The sequence below is a fragment of the Pogona vitticeps genome, chromosome 1 (genome assembly GCF_051106095.1).
Source record: "Pogona vitticeps strain Pit_001003342236 chromosome 1, PviZW2.1, whole genome shotgun sequence".
Lineage (NCBI taxonomy): Eukaryota > Metazoa > Chordata > Lepidosauria > Squamata > Agamidae > Pogona > Pogona vitticeps.
The window spans coordinates 282,954,162-282,974,774 of record NC_135783.1 but is presented as its reverse complement, the minus strand read 5'-3'; the positions used below and the strand labels follow the sequence as shown (position 1 = coordinate 282,974,774).

Genomic DNA, 20,613 nt, shown 5'->3' with positions numbered 1-20,613 from the left:
ACCCACCAAGACAACCAAAGCTATCTCTAACCCATAACCAGGCCTGAAGCCAGACTGAAATGGATCTAGATAATCCACTTCATCCAGGAATCCTTGGAGCTGAGAAACCACCACATACTCCAGTATTCTGCCCAGAAATGCAATGTTGGAGACTGGCCAATAGTTGTCCTACTGGACAACTGAGGTTCAAGGGGGCTTTTTCAATAATGGTCTCTATTGCGTCCTGTACGCATACCAGCACCCTGTGTTGTAGCAAGGAGGCATTAGCAGTTCCCTCATCCAGCCCACCCCTGTCTGCTTTTATAAGCCAGGAAAGGCATAGATCCAGCATATATGTGGTAGTTTTCACCTCTCCAAGAATCTTGTCCACATCCTCTGCACCAATTGCAACATACAGTATCTCTTGTAACAAGAACAAGCACAGGCCAAAGTTATAGGATCTGTATCAGGAAAAAAACCTTTTAAACTGTTAGAGCAGTACAACAATGGAACCAATTAACTTGGGAGGTGATGAACTCTCCAACACTGGAGGCATTCAGAACAATATTGGACAAGCATCTGTCAGGTCCTCTTTGATTTAGGTTCCTGCATTAAGCAGAGAGTTGGTCTTGATGGCTTTATAGGCATGATCCAACTCAATTATTCTGTGAATTTATGATTCTATGATCAACTATAGCATCCAACTCAGAGTGCCTCTGAGTGACTTTGTCTGTAATGTGTTGTGCAAATTCCTTAGAGCTGGTATTATACTTTTAGTGGGACATGCATTAAGCCCCAGACCACTCAAAGCAACTCTGGTGGATGACTCTATGCAGACACAATGATGGCACAGAGGAATCCTTTCTTTGTTGCCTTCAAATGAGCTCTAGCCCATGTTCAGTTGGATTCACTCCAAATTTTCCACCATTATCATTTTGGTCTCTATCCCACTCATTCCTGGTAATTCTTGGAAAACCAGTGGGTTGAATTGGCTCCACTCCAAGGGAGGAGATGCTTAGGATCAATTGTGCCCACAGCCCTGGCCATTTTCCCGTTCCAAAGGTCGATCAGGACTTTGACAAGACTGCAGGCCAAGGCAACTGGAAATTCCCCAAGAGCCACCAGGAAACCATTTGGATCCATCAGTATCTTGGTGCATCATCCTAATTGGTCCCTCACCTGTGAAGAGGCTGTGAATAATTCCAGTAATATTAATACATTCAAAGAACACTACATAGCATAGGACGTAAATGTTACAATCTTTGCTACTGGAAACTACTACGGTGCTTGCTTGTAGGATACAGAAAATGGGACTTCATGTATCATATCAACTGTCAACTAAGGGTAACCCATTTCCTGGTGTAAAGTACAAAGATGGTCCTTCTAGATGTACTCACCAGCTGAAATCCAGCAGTAAGTCACAACGAGAATAGGCCCATTTAATCAGAAAGGATTTGGTTATTAAGTTCAACTGACTCAATGGGCCTACTCTAGTTGTGACTTCCTTACCCCTGTGGATTTCAGCAATGGGGCGGGGGAGAGGAATTGTGTTGAATCCTGATTCTCATGTCTCTAAACTTGTCTATCTATCTGTTCACACTTATGTTTAAAGATATGGACAGAATATTATCTATGAAATCTCTTTTATTTCTCTCTCTCCCTCTCATCACATTCTTATCTTGCTTATTCCCTTTCAACTTGATTATGCACAATCCTGGGACCAACAATGACTCAAGGCAAACAGAAATAAGTAGAAAATGCAGTTGGAAGACATGAGGGACTAGCATGATTTTCTCCCACATTTCAGACTGAATAATGTATTACATTATGGCCCTTCTCTCCTTCCTAACTTTCTTAACAAGACAAGACAGCTCTGTCTTTGGTAGAGATGAAAACTTTAACCCATGCATTGCTTTATGAAAGATTTACAAGAGTTTTATGTTCTGAAAGATGATCTAGACATGATTGACACGAAGAGCTTGTCAAAATTTATGGCCGTCCACAAGGGCAGGACTGTCAGTTCTAGATACTGAGTTGTACCATCTATTTGTAGAGTAGGTTAAAAAAAATCTCACAATGCCATCCATCACTGTCTTCTACTGACTGTTAAAAAAAACTTTAAGGGAGGACTTTCCCTTCTTGGACTATGTACAGGAAGCATCTCACCTCTATGAATATAAATTAAATCCAGGTGTATCATGCTTAGTTTCTGTCAACAGTTTTAGAACAGCAATGATTTTTCTAAAGACAAATAAACGGTGACCTTCACTATTTCCTCTGGGTTCAAACTTAATTTTAGGACTTCATTCAAGATAGTATCATTTGATCAGAAAGAAATCAGATCTTCTTTCTTTGCTATGTTCTTGTTCAACTCAGTGGTCAAAGAGCTGTATTTTGAACATACTGAGCATTCAGTGAGTGCAGTTCGCCGTGACAAAAACCTACACAGAGTCAATCCATAGTGACCTGACACGTAACTAGAGATGGGCATGAACCTTGGTTCAGAGGTTTGTGCCAGTTTGTTGGATCAGCACCATAGGTGCAGCATGCCCCGACTGGATCCCCCACTCACCAGCTGGTGCACACTGCTATTCTCCCCCTCTTAAGGCATTTAACCAGTCGAAGCAGAAATGTGTGTTTCCCTCCTCAACCTCTTCCAGCAGCTGCCCACTTGAAGGTAGCACTTCTGAAATCCCTGCTCTGCCTCTTGTCTGAGTGGACGACTACTGGAGGAGGTGGAGGAAGGAAGCATGTGCTCCTGCTGAACTGGTCAACTGCCCAAAGAGGAGGAGAAGAGCAACACACACCAGCTGGTGAGTAGGGGATCCAGTCAGGGGGTGGGGGAAGGGAACATGTGGCACCTATGGCGCTGGTCCAACAAACCGACACAAACCTCCAAATCAAGGTTTGTGCCCATCTCTAATTATGTGTCAAGTCACTATAGATTGACTCTGTACAGGTTTTTGTCATGGTGTGCCACACTCACTGAATGTTCAGAATATAGCTCTTTGACTGAGGTTCATGCCCATCTTTACACATAAACTTCCTTAATGTTCTTCTGCAAAGGACAGTGAATAAGTACAGTGGTGCCTCGCTTAACGGCGATAATCCGTTCCAGGAAAATCGCTGTTAAGTGAAAACATTGTAAAGCGAAAATAAAAAGCCCACTGAAATGCATTGAAAACAGTGCAATGTGTTCCAATGGGCTAAAAACTCACCATCCAGCGAAGATCCTCCATACGGCGGCCATTTTTAGTGCCTGTATAGCGAGGAATCCGTCCCTAAAAACAGTGGGGAACCACTTTAATTACCCGGCGGCCATTTTGAAGCCTCTGATCAGCTGTTAAAAAAACATCATTTTGCGAAGAATTGGTTCCCGAAGCAGGGAACCAATCATCGCAAAGCGAAAAAACCCTATTTAGACCATCGTTTTGCGATCGCAAAAACGTCGTCATGAAGCGGATTCGTCATAATGACTGTATATGCTGGACATTCTTTATAATGCCAACATCATGTCTATCTTTTAAAAGAAACCTGTTTCTTTTCATTACTGGGATGCAAACGTGTTGCTCTTTTTCTTAACAACCACTTTCCATCTGGTTCAGTCTAACACCTGCTTCAAAAAAAAAATAGCCTGCTACTACTTTGCACTTTTTTGTTTTCTGTTCCACAAAATAACTCAAGTAAGACTCAGGAGAACATGCTTAAGTACATATCTGAAAAGGATTCCATCTGAGAGGAAAGGTAGGAAGACCGCTTATTCTGACTGCTTCTTGATCAGAAAAAATACTATCCCCTTGAAATGCTGTTGCAGAAAAGTGTTGGTTTCCATTTTATTTAGCTATGATTGGGATTAACTATTAGTATCCTTTTATTAAGATGTGATGATTAATTTCATGTTGAAAGGGAAGATGACACACCACTTTATTAAAATACTAATGGCATGACATAATTTACGTACTAATTTGGTGTATTAATGATTTGAATATTGCAATGATCTGTTGATTGAGCAATAAAGACTTCGTCTAAAGCATTAAAATAAGCAAACTTTGATTAAAATTCTTCGTGGCATGGACGGTCATTTTTACATCCTTCTCTCACTTCCAATGTACACTACTTTGTGAACATACTTAAGCACATCCTGTTGAACTCCAAGAACTTGGTATCATCAGTCTTTCGCTAAAAGCTCCACATTGTTGTTGAAAACACAGAGTATCAGAATCTTAGTCCATAGTCTTTCAATATTTATTTTGCACTGTTATTCTTGTCTCCAAGCAGAAAGAGGCATAGTAGAAAAGTCAAAGCACATTGGGGATGATGGGAGACAGAGGAATGAAAAAGCTAATAAAACAGGTCCCATAAATTAAAACCAAGCAAGGGTATCCTAGAAACAAGATAGAGCTCACAGAGATGAGACGAGTCATGCCATGCATAAAAAGCAAATTCTCAGCACTTCTCTCCACCCCCTGTGTCATGCCAAGCGTTTCTATGTGAAAGTACTTGGGAGTAAACTGGAAATGGTGCAACCCTGGAAAAATAATTAAGAAATGAACTCTACTATTTGGTGGCATCTGTCCCGAAAGGGAACAAAGTATCCTTTGTGAAACCTTCTTCCCAGAAAGCCTCCTAGAGTTTGAACTGTATCCATGGCCTCTCTTGGAATTAAACCCAAAGCAAGACTGTATTGTTCTCCTTCCCTTTGACTACTGCGGGGGGGGGGGGGGGATCTCAAGAGGTTTTAAAATACTACTGATCAGTCAGGCCTAGCTGCAATTTAACCAAGATTCAAATTTATTGCAACTAATGAAAAGCCAATGTTAGAGAGAGTTTTTGCAAATATGAAGGGTGAAAGGATGAAGAAATACTTTTAATAACATGATATGATTTTGCTGTTGTATAATGGGCTGAAAAAGACCCCACCCCATTCATTTGCCTAGAAAAATAATCCCGATGCAAGTACTGGAGGCTCTTACAGCTCTGGAATGTTGAACAAAATCAGAAGAGGCTAAATTAGTAAAGCTGCCATTTAAAATGCCCTGAATCTCAAAATTCTACAGCAGAAAGTCTTCTCCCCCCCCCCCAATCAATTTTTTACTCATTCTGGAGGCCTGATATGTGATCCCTTTACCTTAGCACATTACCAGTCAAATTCTCAGTTGCCACAGTCACAACCACACAGTGGTTGAAATCCTATAGTGTAGTAAATCACAACTAGAGTAACTCTATCTGAAAATCAGGAAGAACGTCCTGTTAGAGCTGTACGACAATGGAACCAATTACCTTGGGAGGTGGTGAGCGCTCCAGTGCTGAAGGCCTTCAAGAGAAAATTGGAGAGCCATCTATCAGATCTATTTTGATTTGGATTCCTGCACTGAGCAAGGGGTTGGACTCGGTGGCCTTATAAGCGTTTCCAACTTAATTATTCTGTCATTCTATGATTCTGCAAAATCAGTGAAACTTATAGAGAAATTGACTCAATAAATCATCCTGATTCAATAGGCCTACTCCAGTTTCAGCCATTATTTGCACACTGGATTTGAGGAGAAATTGATTAAAAAATTAGGTTGCTCATAGATCTGAACTGTGTAAGTTACTAGAGAAGCTAAATACCACCAGCATATTTTGAACACAAATGGGCAAAATCTGGTCCTGTCCTATGCAATTCACAATGAGATTTCAAATGTTCCTTGTGGACAAATTACTGCTGAATTGGTTCCATCCGGTTAGGGATTTGGAGGCATAAAAGCATTTTTTGTAGTCCACAGAGTATACATTTAAGTCTTAAAAATAATCTCTTAAGGGTGGGCATACTCTATGGAAACTAGATTCCTTTAATAATCCTAAAAAGCAGAAATAAAACAAGTCAAATCCAGACTAGCAGATGTGCAGCCATATCATTTCAATGTTCAGCCAACTTAGCCTGGATTCAACCTATAGTGATCCTGGCTTGAAGTCTGGATGTCCTCCAGTTATGGAATTACCTACAACAGTGCACAGCACAGAGACCTGTTGTCAACTTTTGTGGTTTTTCTCTTTATGATGGTCTCTAATGAATTAGTCATTGGACACATTTCCAAGAATCAGACAACACCTAGTTAAATAAGAAATTGGATCCTATTATTATTGTGGCATGTCTAGTTTCCTTCATGATCACAAAATAAATCACCATATGTTCTAATTTTATTTTATTCTAATGACCATGTGACCATGTATTGCTCAAGGTCACCCATAGTTGGCTAAGTAATACCTGAACTCTGACCCCATCCATTGAAATATAACTACATATCAATTCCACACCATGTATTGTATCAATATATTATAAAGCATATTTGTGGCCGCTGAGTAAAAATACCTGCACAGCCGGCTTAGTAGCTAAACTTCTTTTGCTTAACAGGGTCCATTGGTAGGTGATGGATCATCATCATTATATGGCCGGTCCCTTTGGGGAGGGCTCAGTGGAGGGATACCATCAGCTCTGGAAGAAAAAAAAATGTAGAATAACATCATACATCAGTTTCTGGATTATAATATGTGATATTAAGGCCTGCTATTAACACGAACTGGTACCAATGCAGTATAAAGCTTAACAGAATAAGGTTGATCTAGGGCATATTCAAAATCAAACAAAGGACTTACATTCTTAGTTAAGCAGCAATGAATTCTTAGGTAGAAATACATATGAACGCACCATTCTTCAACTGAACAAATATAGGAAATCAGTAGCTGTGAGTTAGTTTGGAAATGTGCACTCATTATTCAATTCACCATGCAAATCTTCAATAGGAGAGGAATAAGCCTGCCTAATGTTAAGGCCAAAACCCCCTCTCTGGCTTAACTATAAGAAATTCTCCAAGTTAGACTGAGAACTGGTGGCTGCTTCGTAGAGATTAACCTACTCACATCTCCCAGAGGCTTTTCTTGGTTGTGTGTTATGCAAACTTGTATACACTATTTTCAAATAGCTCAGTCCCACTAGCTTCAGAAGGATTTGGTTCAGTATTCTATTTACGGATTCTTTAAAATACACATTTTAAATAGAGACTTAATGCATTGCTCGTTACTTACATCTTACTGAACTACTTTTTCCTAAATAAGCTTATGCACATTCTTTATCAAAGAATAATCCATATCTGGAAGAAAACCATCATGGCTTGGAATACAGGAAGTTGTCTTACAGAAGGTTAAGCTTCCTATTCATCTAGCCTAGTCTTTGTCTAGTCTGACTGGAAATGGATGACTAGCAAAGGCTTTCCTATGCTTGCTTCCTGATCCTTTTACCAGTAATGGATGGTTCCTTCCCACTAAATGAAAAACTGAACGTCAGCCTTGGGCTTGAGTGCTTCCCTTGCCCATTCTTCTCTCTTGCTTGACAGTGAAAGACATCGCAAGTCTCCACTTTTAAACTAACCACAGTTTCCCATAATATACAAGTTCAAGCAACAATGGTTGAAAAGCAAAACATATTAGATTGCCACAAGACTTATTTTTACGTGAACTACAGTTTCAGAACAAATTAGAACCAAGTCGTAGCAAGTTCTCACTAATTACTACCCACTGCTCTTCAGGTATGGACATCAAAATATGCTCATATACCCCTTTTCTACCAGCCGCTATGCCTGCAGTATGGGACAAAGTTTCCATTTCATTTGCTATATTTATATATTTATTTGTTTTTTGACTCATACCATCTCTGCACACAGTCCTTTCAAAATGCCTCCCCCCCCCAGCCTTCTCTCAGACATTTTGAATATAACAAAGAGGTAACAAGATAGGCAGACAAAGTATAGCAGACAAAAGGGTGGGGATCTGGAGCCAGAAAAGGAATATTCTCTGTCATATGACAATATGCAACACAGATAGCTTATTCGTCATTTGAGCCTAAGCTTTAGTAAAAGCAGACCAGATGGCCATAGAACTAGCAGTCTTTGTGATATTCTTGCTTGTAGGCCACAAGTTCACTGGGAGGCCAGGAGTTCACAGAGAGATGAGCTCTTTTTAAACAAAGAATCTCTGGGAAAAGGAACTTTCCTGAAAATATGTCTTTTTAGGAATCAGAGAGCATACTATGCAGAATACTACCCATTTTTTAAAGGAAGACTAAAAGAATATGACTAAAGATAGCAGATGTGAGAATGTGACAGAAAAATAAATGTTTTCCAAAGGACCATTGGCCCAGAGCTAAGAGGTGTCATGGGACGAACATCATCAGACTGTTACCTGTGGTTTTAACACACTCTCTCCATTCAAGGAAACAATGGCAGAGGATTTGGGGTAATGAGCTCAGACTGTACAAGGTATCAACAAAGGACAATAAACAAAACCTATAGCTTAAAAATAATCAAAGGACACAGGAATTTGAGCTGTTTTAGAACTGAAGAGTCAGTCTGCTGGATGAGTCCAAAGTTCCTTTTAGCCCAGTAACCAGTGGCCAAACAGATGTCTATGGGAAGGCCATAATAAGCAAGACATGAGGGTAAGAGCTCATGTCCCGATATTAGTCCTCTATGATTGTATTTTGAGATAAGCTGCCTCTGATTCTGGAGGCAGTGTATATGCATCATGATTAGGAGCCATTGACAGCTTCCGTGAATTTGTCTATTTTCCATTTTAAACCATTTAATATTGGTAAATATCATCATACTTTATAAGATTACTAATCTAGCTAACCCAATATAGACTACTTTGCCAGTGGCTCTCCAGGTTCAGTTCACAAGACATGTCAAAGTTTGGACTTGAAAGCATGTGCTCCACTATGCAGTTGGTGTGCCCACATCCTAGAGAACCCACAGATAATCTGAAGAAGTGCCATGAATTCTCAGCAAAGAGAGATGCATAGACTGGATAAGAACCTCACAAGGGGACTATGAATTGTATCTGAATATTCTACAATACCTGTTAACCAATAAGAAGTATTGACAGAGATGATGAAATAATGAGATAACCAAGCAGCACATATGCATGCATGTTTAATACAGACATGGTAAAAGCAGGATAGAGATCTGTGTTGGAAAACATGTCCAATGAAGCAGTAGAAAAAGACAGCCAAAGTATAAAAACATTTGCGGTCCCAGCATGTTGTGGAACCCCCAGGCAGGTCATGTTCTACAGAATCAGGCACATACCACCTTGTGTAAAACAAGAAAGACATGTTATCTGAAGTGTGGGTAAATGGACCCACAAACGCTGTTCTGGAGGCCATTACCCCTTTGATGTGTCTCTTTCTCCAGCTCACTATTAGCAGGTAATTCATGTACCACAGAAGTGCATGCAGCATGTCTTAAACCAATAGTACAGATATATAAACAGTGCTAACAGTGGATGAGGTACAGTGGGGTCTCTACTTAAGAACGTCCCTACTTAAGAACAATTCCACTTAAGAACAGCTCCATTTGCTAAATTTTGCTTCTACTTGAGAACAAAAATCCAAGATAAGAACAGGAAAAAAAAACTTTCCTGCTCTTTTTTTAACCTTAGGTCATCTTAGGTTAAAAAAAGTTTTCCCCCTAGTGGTAGAGTACGTATTAACCAGCTTTGCATTAGTTCCTATGGGAACTAATGCTTCAATGTACGAACACACCTCTACATAACAAAAAAAAACAGCCAGAACAGATTAATTTGTTTTCAGTCCATTGCTTCAAAATTAGCTTCGTCAGAAGTGCTTTTAACACTGTTCCCCGACCTAAGGGGAAAAAAAATCCCCCTCTAGTGGTAGAAGGCGGAATACCAGCTTCCCATTAGTTTCTATGGACGGAAAAGAGCAGATACAGATTAAATGGTTTTCAATGCATTCCTATGGGAAATGCAGATTCTACATAAGAACTTTTCCACTTGAGAACCACCTTCCAATACGGATTAAGTTCTTAAGTAGAGACCCCACTGTAAGTAGTTACTTAAGAGGGCCAATGTACGAAAATCATTGTATTTGGAATGTGCTTTGAGCTATTTACTGACCACCAGAAACAAACTATATTTCAGAGAAACTATGGCCTCCCCCTCCCCTTCTCACTATAGTAAGATATTATTTAATTTTTATTTTCAGGTCAATTAGCTTGCATAGCATTTGTTATTCATCTTGTCAGTGCAGTTGCTAGTGTATGTACATCTTCCTATAGATGTTCAACAAAATCAACAGGGAAAAGAAATGTAGGAGAAAGGTGAAAGTGACACTTCCAATCTGTCGTGATCATTTCTATAGTGTAGGAAAATAAATGCTAGCTAATGCAGTGAAGATCTCTGAGAAATCATCAGGGTTTGTGACACATAGCAAGTTTCCCCAGGGTATTCATCTTCTTTGCCATCTATTTTATGGTCTATTCATCATCTGTAGCAACTCCCTTCCCCCTAAAAAGTCTTGAGAATAACTTGAGAATATGAGATATTGCCTCAATGTATGAGATTAGGCTAGGAAAAACTGGTCTAAAAACAACTGCAAATGGGCTGTTCAAAAAGAGCTGGTAATCAAATGACACTGGACACACTGGGAGGAATGTGAAAGAGGCAATGATTGTTGTAGGTTTTTTGGGTTGTTTGGCCATGTTCTGAAGGTTTTTCTTCCTAATGTTTCACCAGTGTCTGTGGCTAGCATCTTCAGAGGACAAGAGTCAGAACTCTGTCTGTGTTCTGGTGTCATGTGTGGGAAAGTTAAGTAAGTATTTATAGCTATGGAACCAGCTTTTTGTCCTTTTCAGGAGATTGGGTGATTATGGTGATCAGGGTGTTTTTTTTTGTTATGAGTGTATTGTTGTAATAAGGGGAGGAGATGATCTGTCACTGTGATTGATGGATGTTGTTAGCTAGTCTTTTGTGTGCAGTGATCGCCAGTCCTTGTGGCTGGGTAGAGTTCGTTGACCTTTTGCGAACTGTATTTTTCAGTGCTGAGAGGCAGGCTTTTGTTTTTTTCAAAAGTTTCCCCATGCCGTCCATGACCCATTGAAATCCACAAACACCAGCAAAGCTTCAACAAAAAAGAAGGAAGTCTAAAACTCAGCAAAGTGGCAGATCATTTCCCCCTTATCACAACAATACACCCATAACAAAAACCACCCTGATCACCATAATCACCCAATCTCCTACAAAGGACAAAAAGCTGATCCCATAGCCATAAATACTCAACTATCCCACACACTACATCAGAACACAGACAAGAGTTCTAACTCCTGTCTTCTGAAGATGCCACAGAGACAAAACGTTGGGAAGAAAACAGAACACAGCCAAACAGCCCAAAAAACCTACAACAACCATTGGATCCTGGCCTTGAAAGCCTTCGAGAATACAGAAAGAGGCAAGTCCATAATTTACGAACTTTTTTTTCTATTAGATCAGGGGTGGGCAACATGTGGTCCACATGCTACATGTGACAATAAACTGATATTTTTGCAGCCCACAGGACCATCTCAAGGTCCCCAAGTTTAAAAATGCAAAACTATCCCCCCACTCCAAAATGAACTAGTTCCTTTATAGCCTTTTAACCTCTGTCTTGTCTGGATTACATTTCAGCTTATTCACTCTCATCCAATCCATTATGGACATCAGACACTGATCTGGAGCCGAAATAGCTTCCTTGAGTTTAGGTGGAAAGGAGAGATAGAGCTGGGTGTCACCTGCATACTGGTGACACAAAAACCCAAAACTCTGGACAACGTGTCCCAGCAGTTTCATGTAAATGTTAAATAATATGGGACACAAAAACATTGGAAACAAAATAGAACCCTGAGGCACCCCGCACGGCAGTGCCCAGGGTGTTGAACAGGAAGCCCCCAGCACGACCTTCTGAGTTCTCTCCACCAAGTCTCATCCCAGAGAGAGGGTTCAGAAGGATAGCATGGCTGATAGTATCAAAAGCCACTCAGATGTCCAGCAGAACCAACAGGGACAGATATACACCCTATCCGGTTCCCAACACAAGTCATCCACCAAGGCAATCACAGCAGTCTGTCCCATAACCAGACCTGAAGCCAGATTGAAATGGAGCTAGATAACCCATCTCATCCAGAACCCCCTGGGGCTGAGAAACCACAACTTGCTCCTGCACTTTGCCGAAGACTGGAATATTAGAGACAGGTCAATAATTATTCAGTATTGTCAGATCTAAATTGGGCTTTTTCAAAAATGGTTCTATTTTTGCCTCCTTCGGGCATGCTGGGATCCTGCCCTGTTGCAAGGAGGCATTCACCACTCCTCCTACCCATTCAATCAGTCCCTTTATGGAAGCTTTTATAAGCCAGGAAGGGCAAGGGTCCAGCAGTCATGTGATACCCTTCCCCTCTCTAAGGTTTCTGTCCACATCATCAGGCTGCTGAAAATGCACAGATGCACAGTACTTATACTGCCTTCATGGTCTCACATAAATGCCTGTACCTCTGCCATCCTGATAGTAGACATTTGTGCTCTTTCCCAGCAACTCTTTAGAGCCAAGCAAACTGGGAAACTGTTTTCTAAACATAGCCTACATATCATTTAAATGGTTCCCAATAAACTAATTGATCTGGATGTAATGGCCTTTGATTAGAAATGGCTAACATAGTTTTATCTGTTCAGCCATCTCAGTCTTTCAGAAATTATTTTAATGGTTGTTGGGAAGAGACTAAACAGACTTACATTCTCTTCCCGCATCTCCGTCCTTCCAAAAGACTTAAATCCTAAATGAAGCAAATGATATGACACATGGATGGCCATTTACAGCCAGTGCAACAAAGATCATTGAAAAAGAAAAATGCATGCAATTACCTGATTTTGTTCTTTACTTGTAGACCAGAGGGTGTCAGTATCATTTATCCTCTAAATTTATGGGACAAAGTATCTTTCTTGATAGTTTTCATATTAAAGAGTTCTCCGACTGGGATTGGCAAAGCAGAAGGGCAAACTACTCTCTTTCTTTACAAAGGAGGAAGTAAGCAAAATTCTCAGCTGCCACTCCATTGAGAAATCTCTCATTCATTTCTTTATAGAAAATAATGTGTATGCCACGTACAGGCCAGCATGTGTGATGGACACATTAGCCAATTTTTTTCATAGGCCAGAATGGGGTAAACTTAATATATATCTATTTATATATCTATTCTATATTATACTTGTAGTGGTAGAAATTTAGCAAAAACAACACATAAAAGCAGCAAAGAACAAAGGAGGAGAGAGATAGGAAATACTTGCTACCCACTGATTATTAGCTGGGATGGGGGGAAAGTTAAAAGCCACTTATTTGCCTCAGAGTTGCCTCCAGCTTCCCTCAGGCAAAGTTCCCACCAAGCTTGTTCTGACCTTCCTCAGAAATCTTATTTTGCGAAGAATTCATCAACTGAGGCTGGAAAGAACGGAGGTAAAAGGAAACCTGCACTTTTTTGAAGATCAAGAAGAAAGGACATTATGGGCCTTAGAGCAGCATTAAAGATTCCTGGACCAGAAACAAACCCAAAATAGTGCCCAGTAATTTTATTTATGTATTTATGTATTTATGTATTTGTTTGTTTGTTTGGATTTCTACCCCACCCATCTGGACCAAAGGTCTACTCTGGGCGGCAAGGAAGGCACAAACAGTAAGAACTTTAGAGAAGAAACAAAATGTAACAGCTACTAGCAAGGAGTAGGAACAAACCAGAGCCTAACAAGTATGATACAGTGGTGCCTCGCTTAACGAGCGCACCGTACAATGATGAAATCGCATAGCGATCCCTTTTTTGGGATCGCTAATGCGATCGCTCAACGTTTTTTTAATAGGGCAAAATTCGCTTTGCGAAGACCGGTAAGCGTTTCGCTTACCGATCTTCGCGAAACGAAGCCCGATGATCAGCTGTTCGGCGGCCAAAATGGCCGCCAGAAGCCCGGAAATGGCCCAAAATGGCCGCGCGCAGCGTTTTCGCGCCCTCGTTAAGTGAGGGGAGGGTGCGAAAATGGCTGCCGGCCATTAAGAAGCATCGCTGAACGGTGAGTATTCGGCCCATTTGGAACGCATTAAACCATGTTTAATGCGTTCCAATGGAATTCCCTGCCCCGTTCAACGATGCTTCAGCATAGCGAAGGTTAATCCGGAACGGATTAACCTCGCTATGCGAGGCACCACTGTATATGTATTGCTTTTAGCCATGGCCCCCTGCAAGAACAAGAAGATAAGAATAATATAGTGTAAAACATTTTTAAGTATGAATGTAAGTAGAAGACAATTCTACGGATTATTTCCTCAACAGCATTCTGCCCATGCTCAGAGGCACTTGTTGTCACATGTTTATGGATACATCTCTGGTACTACAACCAGTTTGTAGAGTTTATGCCTGGTGAGTTTGAACTCAAATGCAATTTCCTACATGGATTACTCTAGGAAATTCAGGCTGTGCAAGGCAGCTCCCAGCATCACTGTTTAAAAACACACACGTGAAATATAAATCTGAGTCAGACATTCACTGTAGCCCCGTTGGAGGCAGCAAAAACACAGCTGTGTCAAAAACAGTTCACAGAGATCTGCCATGTGTGACACCTCAAAAGCCCTCAAAAATAAGTTTTACACATTTTATGTAATGGAGAGTGCCTTTGGAACACTAACTGACAGTCATCAGCATGTCATCAACAGCAACAATTGTAATGAGGAGCCAGATTTATTATAAGCTCCCCGCAACGCACTGCCTCCTTTTCTTCTCTGCCTCCTCACAGTGTCTTCACAAGAAAATTGTCAAGAGCTGCCGAAGAGATCAAATTCTGGGATCAGAGAATATGACAACATTAGCAGAGAAGTGTTGAAAACTCTCTGATGCTCTTTATTAATTTAGAGTCCTATGAATATCAATGAAAAATTGAAAAGCGCATCATAAGATGCCTGTCCTTTCTGAGACGCTAATGATATGGCAGGCTTCAGTCATTATGCATTTTCACCATACATTATTATTGTATTTAACATTTACATGTGCAAATGATTAACAGGGACAAGTGCAGACAAATGTGCTAGGAATGGCAGTGGATACAGCATTGTATCAAGCCCTCTGTGTGCAGCAGCATGCATTTACACATGATCATGGCCTCTAGTGGAGGGAAAGGGTTTGGCAGTAGGGAAGTTTCTCCTGTTGTGGCAACAGTATATAAAGGAAGCAGTAATGGCCTAAAACTTGGATAAGTTGTTCTTTGTTTTTTTTTAATTATAAGCTCTAGAATCCCCAACCCAACATGGCTTCTTTCCATGCTAGTTAGGAGATCCTGGGAATTTCATGCCAAAAATGTACCTTTCCCAAGCTCTATAAAGGAATTTGTTATACCCCAGTATAAGTTGCCTAAGTGTCATCCAGCTTTGGAATAGGACCTTCTTATTTATCCCCCAAATATACTTATTTGCAATCTAAAACAGGGAAGGGGAATAAAATAGTAAGCATGTGTAGGTCATAGGGTGGCTATGTTCAACTCAGATCACTTCACCTATGAATGCACAGTACTTAATTCTTCCTTAGTTGAGAACCACTTGAGATATCTGCCATAGTTCAAGGCACATGCTTTCCACAGATATAACCTTTAAATCCCAGTTAAACCACCTAAGCCAAGAGGAATGAAGGAAATGATCTGTGCCCAGTATGTTGGATTGCTGCTGTCAGTAAGAACAGATTATGGCAAGAAACGTGGACTAATGATCTAAATATCAGATAGCTTCATTTATATGTTCCCAACTGGTGATCCTAAGCTGGACCCACATGGGGAAAAAAAGCATTTTATTTTGTGGCAATACAACTGTTATTATGTCCTCCTATTTACTCACATATGACTACTTGCATCAGGTGATTAATGTGTCATCACTTTTCCCAAAGAGCTGTACAGAAAGCAGGACACCTAACTGGAAAATCGGATTGACTCAATCTACACTATAGGACTATCCTAACTGACTGATAACAGAGGCAGGATAAAACCATACTCCACTTCCAATTATCAGAAAGTGTGCTGGTCATAAACATGCCCACAAGAAGGCAATGAAAAGAGTTTACACATGGACATCAAGACCACAAAACACTGAATCCCTGATCTTAAATGATAGAAAGCACAGAACGAGAAGGGAGCAATATTCCACATTTATTGTGTTGGAACATTATGAACCAAATGCTCTTATGTTTACAGTGGTAAACGATTTCAGTTGCGAAATGTCTCTCAAGGTCTAAGTTACAGTGAAAAGGTTAAAACACAAACCAGTAGCATGTTTTGAGGATTCTTAAAAAATAGCTTTGGTGAAATGCACCAGTCATGAAATGTGAATATTTATAAAATTATGGCAATAGTAGGAACTACTTTGCAAAGTTGCCTGCAAACATGAAGTGTCAGCATTTCTTGCCATACCACCGCTAATGACCAACACACTCAATAGGTGATTTAGAGCTGGAACTCTCTCATGATGGATCAAACTAACACTGTATGCAATCTAATACAGTGGGGTCTCTACTTAAGAACATCCCTACTTAAGAACAATCCAACTTAAGAACAGCTCCATTTGCTAAATTTTGCTTCTACTTGAGAACAGAAATCCAAGATAAGAACAGGAAAAAAAACCTTTCCTGCTCTTTTTTTAACCTTAGGTCATCTTAGGTTAAAAAAAAATTCTCCCCCTACTGGTAGAGTACGTATTAACCAGCTTTGCATTAGTTCCTATGGGAACTAATGCTTCAATGTACGAACGCACCTCTACATAACAAAAAAACAGCTGGAACGGATTAATTGGTTTTCAGTCCATTCCTATGAGAAATTTTGCTTCAACTTAAGAACGTTTCAACTTAAGAACACAATTCCAAAACGGATTAAGTTCTTAAGTAGAGGTTCCACTGTAGTTTCTATGGACGGAAAAGAGCAGATACGGATTAAATGGTTTTCAATGCATTCCTATGGGAAATGCAGATTCAACATAAGAACTTTTCAACTTGAGAACCACCTTCCAATGCGGATTAAGTTCTTAAGTAGAGACCCCACTGTACTTTAGTGGCCTTAAATTTAATCTGAACTGTTTCAAAGCTTGCCAGAGCCGTATTTCCCTGTCTTCCGGGTAAGAAAAAGAAAAAGGGAGACTGGGTACAATTTTAAACAAGGGTTTCTTCCCATGTCCATATTTAAGGATTAAATTAAAGTTAGTGTAAACAGGCCAGAAAATGAATCATGGTTTGTTCTTGGCTTGTTTTCATTAACCACAGCTCAGTAAACTGTCATTAATTTAATAATGGTTGGTTCTCTCTCGGGACACAGAAAAAGAAAAGAGAGGGAGCCAATGAGATTGAACCCTGGTCTGGCTTACTCATGTAGTGATAAACCATGGTTTCCCATTATGTCTGGACCTTCCCAAGTAGTAGCCACTAAGACATCCCACAGGAAATTCATAAAGAGAGTGAGCAACTATCCCTCTCCATTGTTTGCCCCTATGTCTTTTATCTGGAAACCAGACTTCTGAGGCATTAAAACACTCTTCTTCTCCCTCAGCACCAACAAATCCACAAGAAGATGTACTTCAGCAAGTGCTCCTTCCAACACACCAGATGTTAAAGCCATTTATTTGACGGCATGCTTCTCCAAAAGCCAAACTGGTGTCAGATGTGAGATGTATTCCGTCCTCTTCACTTCACACTATTTATAGTTTTTATTTTATTGAAGTACTACTTTTTAAAACTTATTCCGGAAAGCAGATATCTCATCTTTGTGGAAGGTCTCCTGATTAGCTAACAGTGGAATGTGGAGCCTGAATAAAATTAATTTGTCCCTAACAGCTAAAAGCTTGTACATCATTGAAGACAAATGTCTGATCAAATTCACCTTGCAATTGATTGCATTCTTCCCCCCTCCCTTTCATCTTTTTAATCTAAGACGGTACCTACTCACAAAAATGTCACCCACAAATATGATTTTTTTTAAAAAAAGGGGGGGAAGGACACTCACAGATATATGATACGCCCTTTTTCTATCAGTTCAACATTTAATATTGAGAAGTTAAGGAAAGATACACAGAGATGTTCTTCCCACCAGAGTGTCTGTTCATATAAAACCTTGCAACTGACAGATGAGAATATGCCGTGCACTTGGTTTATAAATATATCTCTATTTTTCCTCTATCCTATATTGCCTTCAGTGCTTGGGAAGAACAGCCAGGCAGAATCTCCTCTTGCTGTCATGCTCCATTCCTCAGAACGTAGATTAAAAGGCCAGAAGCAAGGAAGACAGTGGGATCAGCCTGGGCTTCTCCCTTGAAAACAGGGAAACAGACACAGAAGATTCTTGGAAACATACGAACAAGCAGCTGACCTCTATGACTGGAGACTGAGATTCAATTGTCCTCATATTCAGAGATTTTCAGCAGCAAGTGGGGATTTGACAAATGTCTGCAAAATTTATCATTCTTGATTAATTGTTGAGTCTCATCATAATGGGATAATCTGTATGAAAGCAGCTGAAAAGGCAAAATTATCATCATCATCATCATCGTCATCTTAGCTTTCAACACATTGGTTTGGAGTGCTTGTGCTTCTGCAGCAAAAATCAACCCTTTGGTGTTTTTTAAGGATCCCCAGTTTTAGCCATGCCCATGTTGAATTATGATCATGCTTTCCGTCAATATTTCCCAGATGTTGTCCATGTAGTGGTTTATTTTTCCAACTATTTATTTTCAAAATGTTGTTTCTTATATTGTGCCTTTGTTTCTGTTGTTTTCAAAATATTCTCTAGTCTCCTTAGATACTTTCCCCTCTATTTGTACTAATATAATCATTTAGGCTCCTACAGTAATTACCTACAGTAATTGTAGTAATCCACAGTCTCCAATTTTTCACGGCAAATATAATCTACCCACATCACTTTTTGTGATGCATATTCATTAACTTTCGTGTTTTTGGTCCAATTCATTTGGCGCTCAATATATTATTCCAGCTGGGTAACTAATTACTGGACCTGCCCATGTGTTTATGGCTTTGACTGTATTTCCACCATTCAATTTCGATTTTAAGATTCTTCAGTCTTTTGATGTATTCCTTCTGTCAGATCTTTTAACTTCTGTGTGCAGGATGTTATCTGCTTCTAGTTTTCCAAGGTATTTATAATTTTCATCACTTGTTAATAGACTACTTCACAACTCTAAATGGGTTGTACCTAAAGTAGCAGAAATTTGCCTCTTTGAATTCCATTAATGGGCAAAGTATAGCCTTTCAAAGGTTATGGGATTGCAATTCCCATCAGCCCTAACATGAATAACCAGGAGACAGGGAGTTGCAGTCCAACAATATCTGGAGAGACACAATTTGTCTACCTCAGTCTTTTACCAACCTACTTGCAGCTTAAGATATTTATTTATTTATTTATTTAATTTATATCCCGCCTATCTGGTCGGGTGAGGACCACTCTAGGCAAAACCCTTCTCTGTGTCTCACCTACCTTAATGAATCCCTTTTCTGTAGATGTACCAATATTGTTGAAAACCTTTCCCTGTGAAATAATGTCTTCTACCTATTATAGAAGATATTTTAATTCCTCCAGGTTTTTGCCTCAAAAGAGGGAAAAGGGAGATGGGCCTTCCAGATGTTGTAAGACTGCAACACCCATGTTTCGTAACCAGTATAGCCAATGGCTAAGTGTTGGTTTTGTTTTAAAGGTTGCTTTATCTCAGCCTTTATAGTCTCTGCATCTGTGTTTTTATCGCTTTTGCATTCTTGTTGTATTTTTTACTGAACATATAATTTTATATTATAGTATGGCTTTAAATTGCAGTGGGTTGCTCTGAATGATGCATGGGCTCCGGGAGCAAAAGATATGTACTTTTATATAAATAAAAATACATCTGCAAAGCAGCAAGCTATTTTATTGTTGTAAGAATGGAAAAATGTTTTACCTACAGTGAGCCCCTTTTGAAGTTTCAAGTGCAACATAAAAAAATAAATTTTGCAGAAGCTTGAGTGAACTGCTGGAGATGGAATAGACAGGGTTCCAGCAGCATTCTATACATGCAGTTCTTTAATGGAATATGTTGCTTTGTCGCCGATTGATGCTAAGATCAAACTCTGTCCCAGGTTGCGTTTATCACAGTGAGAGACAAAAGGCTGAAGCTCCCTCACAGAGGTAAATAATCGGAGATCAATCAGCTACTAATGGAGGAACCACATTGTTTTCTTTTGAGTAGGCAAGGCATGCTGGTTCTAGAAGCCATCTGCAGAGGTAATCTATTTTCAGCCAGCTTTTGCCATTTTTAATGCAACCTAGTGGTAGAGCCAAGCACGCTGAATAGGTAGCTTAAGACAGAGAGAGACTGTGAATTTGTTTGTATATAAACAACAGGAGAAAGTAAGAGCCTCGTGTGTAGGAAAAGCTGAGCAGGCTTTTCCATTTTCCAGACACTGTGTTAGCATAGTTCATTAACACAAACACCAAAATGAAGCACGGTCATGCAGATGAATTCTTCTCAGGAGAGGAAAATTCTTTTCCATCTTTGCACCTACGGTCATTTCAAGAAAATAATAGGCACTAATTATAATGGTTATCATCAGGATAATCAGGGGAGACCTTTCCTTCGGTCTCACCACCTTCACTGGTGTGTCTGATGGGGACACAAGAGAGAGCCTTCTCTGGAACTCCCTCCCACAGGAGGCCAGTCTGGCCCCATGTTTGTTATCTTTCCACAAGTAGGCAAAGACCTTTCTCTTCAGGCAAGACTTC

General features: G+C 40.0%; 1 protein-coding gene across 6 annotated transcripts in view; it reads right to left on the bottom strand.

Moving 5' to 3' along the window:
* TRIM44 (tripartite motif containing 44) overlaps nt 1-20,613 on the bottom strand; it is a 146,264-nt gene that overhangs the window by 3,072 nt on the left and 122,579 nt on the right. For 2 of the 6 annotated variants that reach the window (XR_012082481.2, XR_012082483.2), the window contains 3 exons: nt 6,332-6,454; nt 5,260-5,293; nt 3,198-3,260 (listed from right to left, as the gene is read on the bottom strand). The exons of 1 other annotated variant lie outside the window; for it this stretch is intronic. Coding sequence is in view for 1 of the 5 variants with exons in the window: in XM_020782798.3 (XP_020638457.3) it covers nt 6,367-6,454 (88 nt within the window). In the remaining 4 variants the exon portion in view is untranslated. The remainder of the gene's footprint in view (nt 1-3,197; nt 3,261-5,259; nt 5,294-6,331; nt 6,455-20,613) is intronic. 3 more of the 6 variants (XR_013540680.1, XM_020782798.3, XR_012082480.2) reach the window with 2 other exon arrangements.